The 11724-nt window shown below is 38.8% G+C and overlaps 2 protein-coding genes and 1 long non-coding RNA gene across 4 annotated transcripts in view; 2 read left to right on the top strand and 1 right to left on the bottom strand.

Annotated features, from left to right (window-relative positions):
- The window catches only part of LOC107715897 (collagen alpha-2(IV) chain-like), an 18162-nt gene extending 13627 nt beyond the window's left edge, over nt 1–4535 (top strand). The window contains exons 20-26 of the mRNA XM_016522152.1: nt 438–608; nt 1351–1449; nt 1802–1948; nt 2052–2168; nt 2379–2570; nt 3918–4204; nt 4281–4535. Of these exons, the coding sequence (XP_016377638.1) occupies nt 438–608; nt 1351–1449; nt 1802–1948; nt 2052–2168; nt 2379–2570; nt 3918–4204; nt 4281–4535 (1268 nt within the window). The remainder of the gene's footprint in view (nt 1–437; nt 609–1350; nt 1450–1801; nt 1949–2051; nt 2169–2378; nt 2571–3917; nt 4205–4280) is intronic.
- Nucleotides 4536–5283: 748 nt separating this feature from the next.
- LOC107715922 (uncharacterized) overlaps nt 5284–11724 on the top strand; it is a 10082-nt gene continuing 3641 nt past the window's right edge. The window contains exons 1-2 of the long non-coding RNA XR_001637151.1: nt 5284–5375; nt 7259–7264. This is a non-coding gene — a long non-coding RNA (uncharacterized LOC107715922). The remainder of the gene's footprint in view (nt 5376–7258; nt 7265–11724) is intronic.
- The window catches only part of LOC107715918 (ras-related protein Rab-20-like), a 9913-nt gene continuing 7032 nt past the window's right edge, over nt 8844–11724 (bottom strand). For both annotated transcript variants that reach the window (XM_016522186.1, XM_016522187.1), the window contains one exon: nt 8844–9642. In XM_016522186.1, coding sequence (XP_016377672.1) covers nt 9095–9642 — 548 coding nt within the window. In that variant the 3' untranslated portion in view covers nt 8844–9094. The remainder of the gene's footprint in view (nt 9643–11724) is intronic.

Raw genomic sequence — 11724 nt, 5'->3', positions numbered from 1 at the left:
TGGCAGATTCCGGTGTTTCGTATGGTATGCGTTCAACCAGTAAACATACAATATTTTATATTGTGCTGGCTTAGACCGTACTTTTAAGTAGGAGCTACAACTAAACTCACTCCCAGTTCCTGTGGAGCGCATGCCAGAAAGGCCAAAAATCAGCTACTTCCTCCATTCCTCCGGTGTGAATGCCCCTATTGCCTGGTTTTTCTTTACTCTCTTTACTCTTTACTCTCTGGTCCAACTCTACAATATAAATCATTAAATTGTTTTGATTTGTAAGGAATTTCATGGATCCTATGGTCTTTAGGATCACAAACATAAATTCAGTCAAGTGTGTCCAAACATTTGACTGGTGGTGCATATAATACATTACATTTAAATTAAATGGAATGAAGCAAAATTTCTTTCTCCCCACAATGCTTAAATATTCTGGGTCCCTGTAGGTTCAAGTGGAGAAAGTGGAGATCAGGGAGACCCCGGCCTTTCTGGGCCCAGAGGAGTAAAGGGTGTCACTGGAGAACCAGGACATTTTGGTCTACGAGGAAATATTGGGTCACCTGGAGATCCAGGACAACAGGGGCAATTTGGTATTGATGGTCTTCCAGGGTTAAAAGGTCAGTTGCCTTTTCTATATGTTATGTTATGTTGATATGTTATATTCCTTTGATAATTGGCAGAGTTCATTATGCATAACAAAAAGTATGCAAGAAGCATGTACACTATATTGCCAAAAGTATTGGGACACCCCCTTCTAATGAATAGGTTTGAATACTTTAGTAATTTCCATAAGTACAAATCTTAATGTTTAAACATATTATGATATTCTAGGGAATTGTGTGCTTCTAATTTTATAGCAATAGTTTGGACAGGACACTTTTATATTCTAACATGACAATGCCTTTGTGTATAAGGCAAGGTTCAAAAAGAAATGATTGATTCATTCAGTGTGGAAGAACTTGACTGGTCTGCAGAAAGCAAAGTTCTAATCCCAGCTGAACACTTTCCCAGGTGACCCTTCTCTATTTGGAGCAAAAGGACAGAAAGGAAATCCAGGTGATTTTGGATTGACTGGAGAAAAAGGTGTCCAGGGTGGCGCAGGACAAAAAGGACCGTCAGGGGAACCTGGAGTGTCAGGAAGAAAAGGTAGATTATGAAATATGATTTCATTGCATTGGCAAAATCAAAACGTAAGACCAGTAGTCATTATGTTAAGACAATTACACCATGCACTTTCTCACCTTCTCACATGAAAATCATATTAGATGAGCAAATGTTTAGATTGTTTACTTTGTTCCAGTATGAGCCTTAACTTAAAAATAACTGTAATGATGTAAGAATGCTTTGTTTCATTTCAAGGTGTAAATGGAGAACCAGGAATGATGGGATTCCCAGGAAGGCGTGGTTTTGAAGGCGATAGGGGCCCTGTTGGACCTAAAGGAGATACCGGACCCCCAGGTGAGTTGAAATTATTTGTTGGCATAACCCTTTTAATCCCAAATACAACATCAATGGAAAGCTTATTTATTCAGCTTTCAGATGATGCATAAATCTCAATTTCGAAAAATTGGCCCTTATGACTGGTTTTGTGGTCCAGGGTCACATATTTCATTTTTTCTGACCTGCATTTTTTAAAGAGTGACAGTGCTTGACCAGTAGATCTAAATGTGTTGGCTGCAATGGGATCTGGATTGTATATTGAACATTTAACATTTCTTATTAATTCAGACCAGATATGATGTCAGAAAGATTTGTTGCAATGTCTGAAATAATTTTGCACTTATCCATTCTCTCTACCTTGTTGCTTCAGGTTTTCCTGGCTTACCTGGTGCTAAAGGACTTCCACCAGTTCCACAGAAACTACCAGGTGAGAGAGGACCACCTGGCCCAATGGGTATTCAAGGACCACAGGGACGGAGTGGAAACCTCGGCCCTGCTGGACCTCCTGGTGATTCAGGTAGGAGAATTAAAAGCCTCAATTTTAAACAAATATATCCATGAATATGATGCTTTTGCTGTGCTCCAGAATCATTGTGTAAATGGCTATTATCGGTTTACAGGGATTTGGGGTCCAAAGGGTGAAAAAGGCATGCCAGGTCTCCCTGGAATACCAGGAAATCCAGGCTTCCGTGGAGACCCTGGACAAATGGGCCACCCTGGTCTACAAGGCGAAGAAGGTAAATGGTGTGTTTGTGTAAGAGGGATGAGGATTCTGGGATTCTGGGCTAGATTAGTGGATTAAGGATTGTAGATGACTGGTCACCAATGAAATGTGTGCCTTTCATTTTTAAGTCATTTTGGCAACTGGCAATGTAAATGTCATTTTGGTGGCTGGCATGTAAATAGGCTTCTTTGCTCACAAGTTGATAATGAATCTCAATTGGTAGGGACGCGAGGGGGTCCTGGTTCATCTGGTCCTATCGGAATGCCTGGCCGCAGTGTCAATGTTGGCTACCTGCTGGTGAAGCACAGTCAGTCTGAGCAGATTCCCATGTGCCCTGTGGGCATGTCCAAGTTATGGGACGGTTACAGTCTTCTGTACTTTGAGGGACAGGAGAAGGCCCACAACCAAGATCTTGGTAAGTGCAGCTGGCAAAGTAATAAAATCAATCACAAGATGTACAGTTATTGCATGTCTGACACCACCATTATTTGCAAAAATTTAGATCCAGAATCTGAATGTTGAATTTCGTAACACTGTTCAGTGTAGCTTATGAAACTGAACATGTGTTGTCTACAGTGTTGCTAAAGTTACTCACCAGAAGTAACCCATTACAGATACTCATTACTTATAATGGAATCACATTACTTTGTCATTAGGAAAAAGAAAAAGAAATCACAATACTGTTTTTACTTTTCAGTTACATTTTCTAAAACTCCTTCATATCGATGAAACAAAATGTAGCACCCAATACATAATGCTTATCTATCATACGACATATAAAAAACACCAGTAATGTTTTAGTATGCACACAAACTTAATTTCAGACAAACAAAAACTAAGGGTGTATTCACACCAGGAAAGTCCGCTAGTTCACTTGCTTTGGTCCGGACCAAATACAATGTTGATTTTTTTGGTTTGGTGCGGTTCGCTTTCACACTGTCCTTTTTGCAAGTGAACCAAAAACTGTAAACAAAACCACACGTGTGCTTAAGGTCATCCATTCATTGGTTCATCCATTCAACCGTACCAGAGTTTGTTTGCACCCGGACTGAGACCACCTCTTCAGCTGGGTCTCGGTACGGTTGTTTGGTCCGCACCCGAGTGCGATTGCTGTATTCACACCTGCCCAAAAGATCTGCACCAAGGGGGGAAACGAACTTGAGTTCGATTCAATCGAACCAAACAAGACAGGTGTGAATACACCCTAATATAAAATCATAAATAACCAGTGAATCAGTAAATCGTTTTACAAATTAGTTAAATTGATTCGAAGATTTTGAAAGATTGGTTTCTTCAATCACTGGTCAACAACAGACTTGTTTATGAAAATTTTTTTTCCCACAATGCATTCCATGTAATTATTTTTTTTATTATTATATGATATTACCATTAGAGTTAAGATTTTTATATGCTTTTGAAAGACGTCTCTTATTCTCACCAAGGTTGCATTTATTTTATCAAAATACAGTAAAGGCAGTAATATTGTGAAATATTATTACAATTTAAAATAACAGTTTTCTTTGTGAATATATTTTAAAACGTAATTTATTCCTGTGATGCAAAGCTCAATTTTCAGCATCATTACAGGCTTCAGTTTCACATGATCCTTCAGAAATCAGTCTAATATGCTGATTTGCTGCTCAAGAAACATTTATTATCATCAATGTTGAAAACAGTTGTGCTGCTAAATATTATTTTGAAACAATTATATTAAGTAATTATATTTAAATCAGTAACTGTACTTTGTGCTTTTGTCATTCAGGTCTAGCCGGGTCATGTCTTCCCCGATTTAACACCATGCCCTTCCTATACTGCAATCCTGGAGACGTGTGCTACTATGCCAGCCGCAATGACAAATCCTATTGGCTGTCCACCACCGCACCAATTCCCATGATGCCCGTGGAGGAGGCCGAAATAAAACCATACATCAGCCGCTGCTCCGTGTGTGAAGCTCCATCTGTGGCCATCGCCGTACACAGTCAAGATATAACAATCCCACAGTGCCCAGCAGGCTGGAGAAGTCTCTGGATTGGCTACTCCTTCCTTATGGTGAGACTTCATTTCTAAAATGTTACACCTCCATCCTTTTTACCGTCCTCTAACTCATTCTGTCACTCTCTCACAGCACACGGCAGCTGGAGATGAAGGTGGCGGTCAATCTCTGGTGTCTCCAGGCTCCTGTCTAGAAGATTTCCGCACCACTCCCTTCATCGAGTGTAACGGGGCCAAGGGTACGTGCCACTACTTCGCCAACAAGCAGAGTTTCTGGTTGACATCTATCGATCAGACCTTCCAGAGTTCCCCTTCCTCTGAGACACTGAAAGCCGGTCAGCTCTTGGCACGCATCAGCCGCTGCCAAGTGTGTATGAAGAACCTGTGAGCTGTAACCTATCAACATCTTTGACACTATTGCAGCAAAGCAGCATTATAATTAACACCAGCAGAACGGGCCATGCCAATACTTCATTCCAAATGTCAACCGGATGGCAACATCACAAGTTAGGCTTTTGAAATTGCTTCATGTATTTAATGTATCACATATGACGCCCTCAGTTTCCCTCTTCAACACTACTGTGTGCCTTATGACTGAAGATATGTGCATAATGAGAAGCAAAAAGCCAGAGATGCATGAAAGCATAGCTATTTACTTTTATATATATGAAATGGTGCTTAATTTCTAACTTATTACCTCAGCATTATCAGACCTGAATTAATATTACCAAAAACATACAGCTGAACCAAAGAAGCCCATGCTTATGCACTTCTCCACCCTTCTGTGTTATGAGTAGCACTTTGTGAATGGAGGGGTTGGGAATCAAGAACCGGTTCTTATTCAAAACAAGCTCCTTTTTTTCTTTTTCTTTTTTTAAAGGCAGTATCTATTTACACTAAATGCTGATAGCAGACTTTGTATTTACTCTCAGTACAATTAGCACATATCTTCTTCCCAGCCAACAGGGAACGTTTTTGGCAAGGTTCTCTCAAAGTTATGAAAACCGTTCTTCTAGTAACATTGATGGACTGTTTGTTCAAAGTTATTCCGACTTTAATAATGTCATAATGTTTGCACAAAACGTCATTTATACATCATTCATTCATTTAACTTTTTTTAAACGTTAATACTTGTTTCAGAATGTTCAGAGAAAATTTAAAAGTAGCATTCCCATAATGTTTGCAAAATGATTTAACAGAAACTGAATGTTTTAAGCGTTCAGAGATTGTTGAACACTTTTTTTTTTTGTGTTAGTTGGGTTTCTGCACTTCGTGATTCAGTTCTGTTAACGATTCTGGATTGTCTGCATTCACTATAATAAAATATGCCAAGCCGATCAGTGTTAATCTAGTTTTCTGACGTCTGTGCATATGAATCAACTTTCTATTAGTAATTATTTCATGTGATTAAATACAGACACACACATGCACGATGCTTTGCAGACGTGGAGCATGACACACCTCATAAAAATGTCATTTGAAGCAGGACTGTTGGTTTAATAAATATAACAAAGATTTACAAAGACAGCAAAATATAATCTTGTTCTGAAAGGACCTCATCATTCGAGGACAAGATTTCTGAGGATAGTGATTGCAATAAGAATTGTTTTCCAATCTCTCTTCTTTAAAAATGACTAAAAGAATCGTTAACAGAACCACGGAGTCAAGAAACGGAATCATTTAATTCCACACGATTCCCATCCCTATAGAACAGCTACTTTAAATACAGTGCCTTCTGTTCATATTTGAACTCTTATATAAATATAATTTCACCAGACTTACACTAACACCATCTTCTGCTGCCTGTACATTATTTTTGCTTTGTGTTTGTTTTTTGATGTGCTATATCTGAACAGCTTAGAATCAAGTATTACCCCGTATTGTGTAATGTTGTCACCTGACACTATTTATCAGATGGAGACAAAGAGTAGGGTGTTCATTGGGTATTTTGTTTCATAAAGGTCATAAACTCTGAGACTTGAAGCTTTTAACTAGAGTTTTGTCCAGTCAGGAGGCTCTGGATTCTGGTTTGTTTGAGATGAACCCTCTCTTGGTTACACCAATTGCACTGATTTTCTCTGAGGTTTACAGGACACATGTTCAGGTCATTCGAAGACTGGAGTTCAATCTTTGTCCCACTTTCACATGCTCAAGCAGGCTGTATCTTCTGTAAACAAAGTCTAGAAACAATGGCTAAACCAAATGTGGGTCACCTAAACGTGGTCAAGCTATTTTGGACTTTGAGCAGCTTTGCCCATTTTCAGTGCACATTATACAAGTATTATTGTCCTGAAGCCCATAAACCACTAACCTGTCTTTGACACAATTAAAGAGAACCAAAAAAAGATTATAATTCAAAACACTTTTTGCATTGAAAACAAGTCACTGCTTTTTTTTATCAAATGTACTTTAAATGTAATTATGTGGAATATTTGAAGACATTGATTTTGAATTGTATTGCTGAATAAACGAACAATAAATGCTTTTTGTTTGTCGCATTTGTGTCATCTCTCATTTTGATGATATCTGAACAATATCTACCTTGTAGAAAGTGAAGTATGAACTCATACACACTGCTATTTAAAAGTTGGGGTGCAGTTTTTCTTTCAGAAATTAATACTTTTACTCATCAAGGAAGCAATAATTCAAATGTGATAGCAAAGACATTTATAATGTTCCAAAAGATTTCTATTTTAAATAAATTATGTTCTTTAATGAATTTTTTAAAAATTCAGTTTTCACAAAAACAACAATAAGCATTTTAGCATATTTAAGTATATGCATAAAAAGCAGCATATATGAATGATATGTGACCCTGGACCACAAAACCAGTCATAAGGGTCAATTTTCCGAGATAAATAAGCTTTCCATTGATGTATGGTCTGTTACGATGGGACAATATTTGGCTGAGATACAACTATTTGAACATCTGGAATCTGAGGGTGCAAAAAAATCAAAATATTGAGAAAATCACCTTTAAGGTTGTCCATATGAAGTTCTTAGCAATGCATATTACTAATCATAATGCTAGAATTTATAATTGATCAAAGAATCCTGAATAAAGAAATGTTTCTTGAGCAGCAAATCAGCCTATTAGAATGATTTCTGAAGGATCATGTGACACTGAAGACTGGAATAATGATGCTGAAAATTCAGCTTTGATCTCACAGGAATAAATTACCTTTAAAGAGTTAGCTCACCCAAAAATGAAAATTCTGTCATTAATTACTCTACCCTCGTTTCGTTCTAAAAACCTTAGTTAATCTTCAGAACACAAATGAAGATATTTTTGATGAAATCTGAGAACTCTCTGACCCTCCATAGACAGCAAGGATATTACCACGATCAACGCACAGAAACGTAACAAGGACATCAGAGTACCACTGAATGTAATCAGCGTTGTAATTTACTGTGACTAGTGGGGTAATAATGATAATGAGCGACACCTGCACCACTCACCGGTCTCCAGTCCCACGGAGGAGCTCCGGAAGGATAAAAGGAGGAGCTACGACAGTGAAAGAGGAGAGAGGACCAGGCCTGGACTTTATTTTGTGTTTTGTGTGCAGCAGTCGTCCGCGAGGGGCTGCCGCTTTACTTTCATTTTGTGTTTATTTTATTATTAAAGTTTTGTTTAAGTGTTAAAAAATAAAGTCCAGGCCTGGTCCTCTCTCCTCTTTCACTGTCGTAGCTCCTCCTTTTATCCTTCCGGAGCTCCTCCGTGGGACTGGAGACCGGTGAGTGGTGCAGGTGTTGCTCATCATCAATTACTCCACCGGCCTCGCTCCGTTCCCTCGGCCCCGCCCCCCACTTGTCACATTTATGTTCAGCATGCGCGCACTGTCTACTGAACATAAACAAAGCTGATTACATTGATTACGTTCTGGGGTACTCTCCAAAATGGCAGAAGACGGTAACTCAGGAGAAGAATTGCTGAATAAATTGTTGTTTTCTTTGCGCACAAAAAGTATTCTCGTAGCTTCGTAAAATTACGGTTGAACCCCTGATGTCACATGGACTATTTTACCGATGTCCTTGCTACGTTTCTGTGCGTTGATCGTGGTAATATCCTTGCTGTCTATGGAGGGTCAGAGAGCTCTCAGATTCGATCAAAAATATCTTAATTTGTGTTTCGAAGATGAACTAAGGCAGGGGTGTCCAACCCTGCTCCTGGAGAGCTACCATCCTGCAGATTTCAGCTCTAACCCCAATCAAACACACCCGAACCAGCTAATCAAGGTGTTCAGGGTTGCTTGATAATTACAGACAGGTGTGCTGGAGCAGGGTTGGAACTAAAGTCTGCAGGATGGTAGCTCTCCAGGAGCAGGGTTGGACACCCCTGAACTAAGGTCTTACAGGTTTGGAATGACATGAGGGTGAGTAATTAATGACAGAATTTTCATTTCTGGGTGAACAATCCCTTTAAATATTTTAAAACTGAAAACAGTTATTTTAAATTGCAATACTATTTTCATAAGAGACTATATACAAGATGTTTAAAAAATGTTACGAATCCCAAAACTTAAACAGTAGTGTACTTAATAAAGCTACCGCACACCAACCACACAGACTAACCCATTTATTCCAAACTTTAAGAATTTTTATTTTTCTCAAATTAGAATAAGTGAGGCAGTATCAGAAAATATTCATGTGATTTCCACAAAATATAATGCACACCAGATATAATAATAAAAAAAATCAATTTCATTCCATTAATGCAAAGAAAAAAAATCACAGAAAATAAAAACTAAAAATCAGCTATTCTGTATGATTATCAAGTGCTTCTATCTTTTAATTCCCCCCAAAAGTTTTTTAATACTGCTCTGGAGAAAAAAAAAACAAGTACATAGCAGTAGTTCACATGAATTCTAGTTTTAGGTATGATTTTGATCCATTCCTCCTTTGGCACGGATTGACAACAATTCTCACGTCTCCTATGTTTGTCCAGCTCTAGGCACAACATCCTGCTTTAGTCCTTTTTGGCTCCATTGGCGTCTCCAGGTCCACAGTGGCGCTCTCTCCCTCGCTCCTTTTCTTCAGGATGGAGGGCAGAACCAGTTCAAAGAGGGTTTCAAACAAAGCGTCCACACTGTAACCCGTTTTAGCGCTTGTCTCAAAGCACATCCTGTCGGCGGGCAGACAGGCCTTCTCCTCCAGGCCTTTGTAGCGAAGCACGCGGCCGTACAGGGCCATGGCGTCCTCTCTGCTGACCTGTTTGTGCTGAAGCGGAGTGGCGGGGGGAGTTGGACACGTGACCACAGGCTGGGGTTCGTCTCTTCGCTCGCTCTCTGTGACTGGCTCTTGAGCGAGAGCGTCGGTAAGGTCCGCTTTGTTACCCACAATGGCAAAGATGCAGTCAGTGTTAGCAGTGTCGGTCAGGGACAGGAAGCGGTTTTCCAGCTCAGCCAGGCTCTGCCAGTTGGTAACGTCATAGGTGAGGATGACTGCAGCTGCACCACGGCAGTACATGGAGCCCAGGCCATGAAACTGCTCTCGACCTGAACACAACAGAAAACACAAGCAGGAGTGTAAAGCACAGTCATGCAGTACTGCATTTCAGTGTAGATTTTGGAGAATTTGCACTTTATTTGAGCTCTGTTTAAACTGAATGCTTCTACATTACTTTTCTGAGACAAAATCATACAAAAACATCAATTTTTTTTTTTTTTACAGTTCAGCCCTCGTGCATGTTATCATGTCTGTCAAAAACGTAGGCTGGCTGTCAGTTGGAATATTAGAACTATAAACATCTACATACACTCACGGGCATCAATCACTTCACTGAATACTTGCCAGCTAAGAAATAAATAATTATTACCTTACAATCCATCTGTTTTCAAATCCACATCAATTTAACATGAATACAACATCAATGTCTGTCAAAAAAACAAAAAACATCTGTAATAACATGCTAGTATTTATGAGAAGCCTGCTGAGGTTCAGGGAGTGCACGCATATCTCTGAAAATCCCCACTACCGGATGTTTTGACTTCATCGTTGCTTTCCGAGAAGGAGAAGAAAATGGTGACCTGAGCGGCTTCAACATGTTGTCTGTCAAAGATGATAACAGACCTAATACATAATGCACGTGAGCATAAATTCGTTCTTCACTTGATGAAACTGACAGGTGATTTTAACTTCTCTCTTGTTTAAAAGATGAAGGCAGTTATCAAAGTTTGATAAAATGTTTCATTTTCCAATAAATACATTTCTACATGATTCGTTCCCATATACAGTGGTGGCCAAAATTATTAGAACACCTGACAGAACTGAAAATATTGACCTTTTATTGCCTCCAAAACATGATTTCATTTCAAAATGTTCATTAAACACACAGATGGTTGCTCTGAGCACAACAAATATCAGATGAAGTGAGTTATAATTAATTCATTCATATATTCATTTGTATAATTCCCTTAGCACTCTTTTAAAACCTCCTAGCTTTTCCATCCTGTTTTCACTCAAAACGAAACTACTCTGCGTGCTGTGCGCACGTGAGACTGTTACTGAAAACTGTGCTTTATGCTGGACAGTATTTATTTATCGTGATTTGTTCAAATCGCGGTAATCTAATACGGTTTTAATGATAATTAAAATATGAAACGGTAATACTAACCGTGGGGAATTTTTATCATGATTTATCGTCAAACCGGTAATCGTTACATCCCTACTTTTAACTGTAATATTTGGTATGTCCACCTATTGCAGCAATTACAGCACATCTCTCTGGCATAGTGTCAATATATATTATATGTATTTTATCTGCTCCATAAATAATTCTAGATAGTTTATCTGAATTGTTTAAATGTGTAGAATCCACATAAGCTTGTTTTTCATCAACCGGTCAACATTTACAGCAGGGCATGCAAAATCGGTCTGCTTTTGGCCAGATAGAAACTGCACACAGGCTGTATGTAAATATAGGTCTCTGTAAATCCACTCTCTGACAGCAGGTGGCGCTTATGGAAAAGCTGAATTAGAGCTGTTTCCTGTAACCTCCGTGGACAAAGCAGTATTGCGATTAAGAACACTTCCTTTAGGTATTACATGGAGCGAAGATGAAAACAAAATGCCATCGAATCGTTTCTGAAGACAGTCAGAAACTTCAGAGGTACATTCATAATTCATACATTCATTTGTATAATTCCCTTAGCACTCTTTTAAAACCTCCCAGCTTTTCCGCCCTGTTTTCACTCAAAACGAAACTACTCTGCTGCTGTGCGCACGTGATACTGTTACTTAAAACTGTGCTTTATGCTGGACAGTATTTATTTATCGTGAGTTGTTCAAATCACGGTAATCTAATACGGTTTTAATGATAATTAAAAGATGAAACGGTAATACTAACCGTGAGGAATTTTATCACGATTTATCGTCAAACCGGTAATCGTTACATCCCTAGGTAAGATCACATTTATTTGAATTAATTAATTATAACATTTAGTTACTTGAATTAATTATTCGACCGAGAGGGAGAGAGAGAGAAGTGTGTGTGTGTGTGAACCTGCGTCAGCGCGGCTCTCTACAAACGTGAGTTACTTAAACAGTGATTTTACCCTCTCCTTGCTGATGAATATGTA

Source organism: Sinocyclocheilus rhinocerous, unplaced genomic scaffold (assembly GCF_001515625.1).
Source record: "Sinocyclocheilus rhinocerous isolate Xijiao unplaced genomic scaffold, SAMN03320098_v1.1 scaffold600, whole genome shotgun sequence".
Lineage (NCBI taxonomy): Eukaryota > Metazoa > Chordata > Actinopteri > Cypriniformes > Cyprinidae > Sinocyclocheilus > Sinocyclocheilus rhinocerous.
Note: the sequence above shows the minus strand (reverse complement) of the source record. Positions and strands in the feature narration are given on the sequence as shown.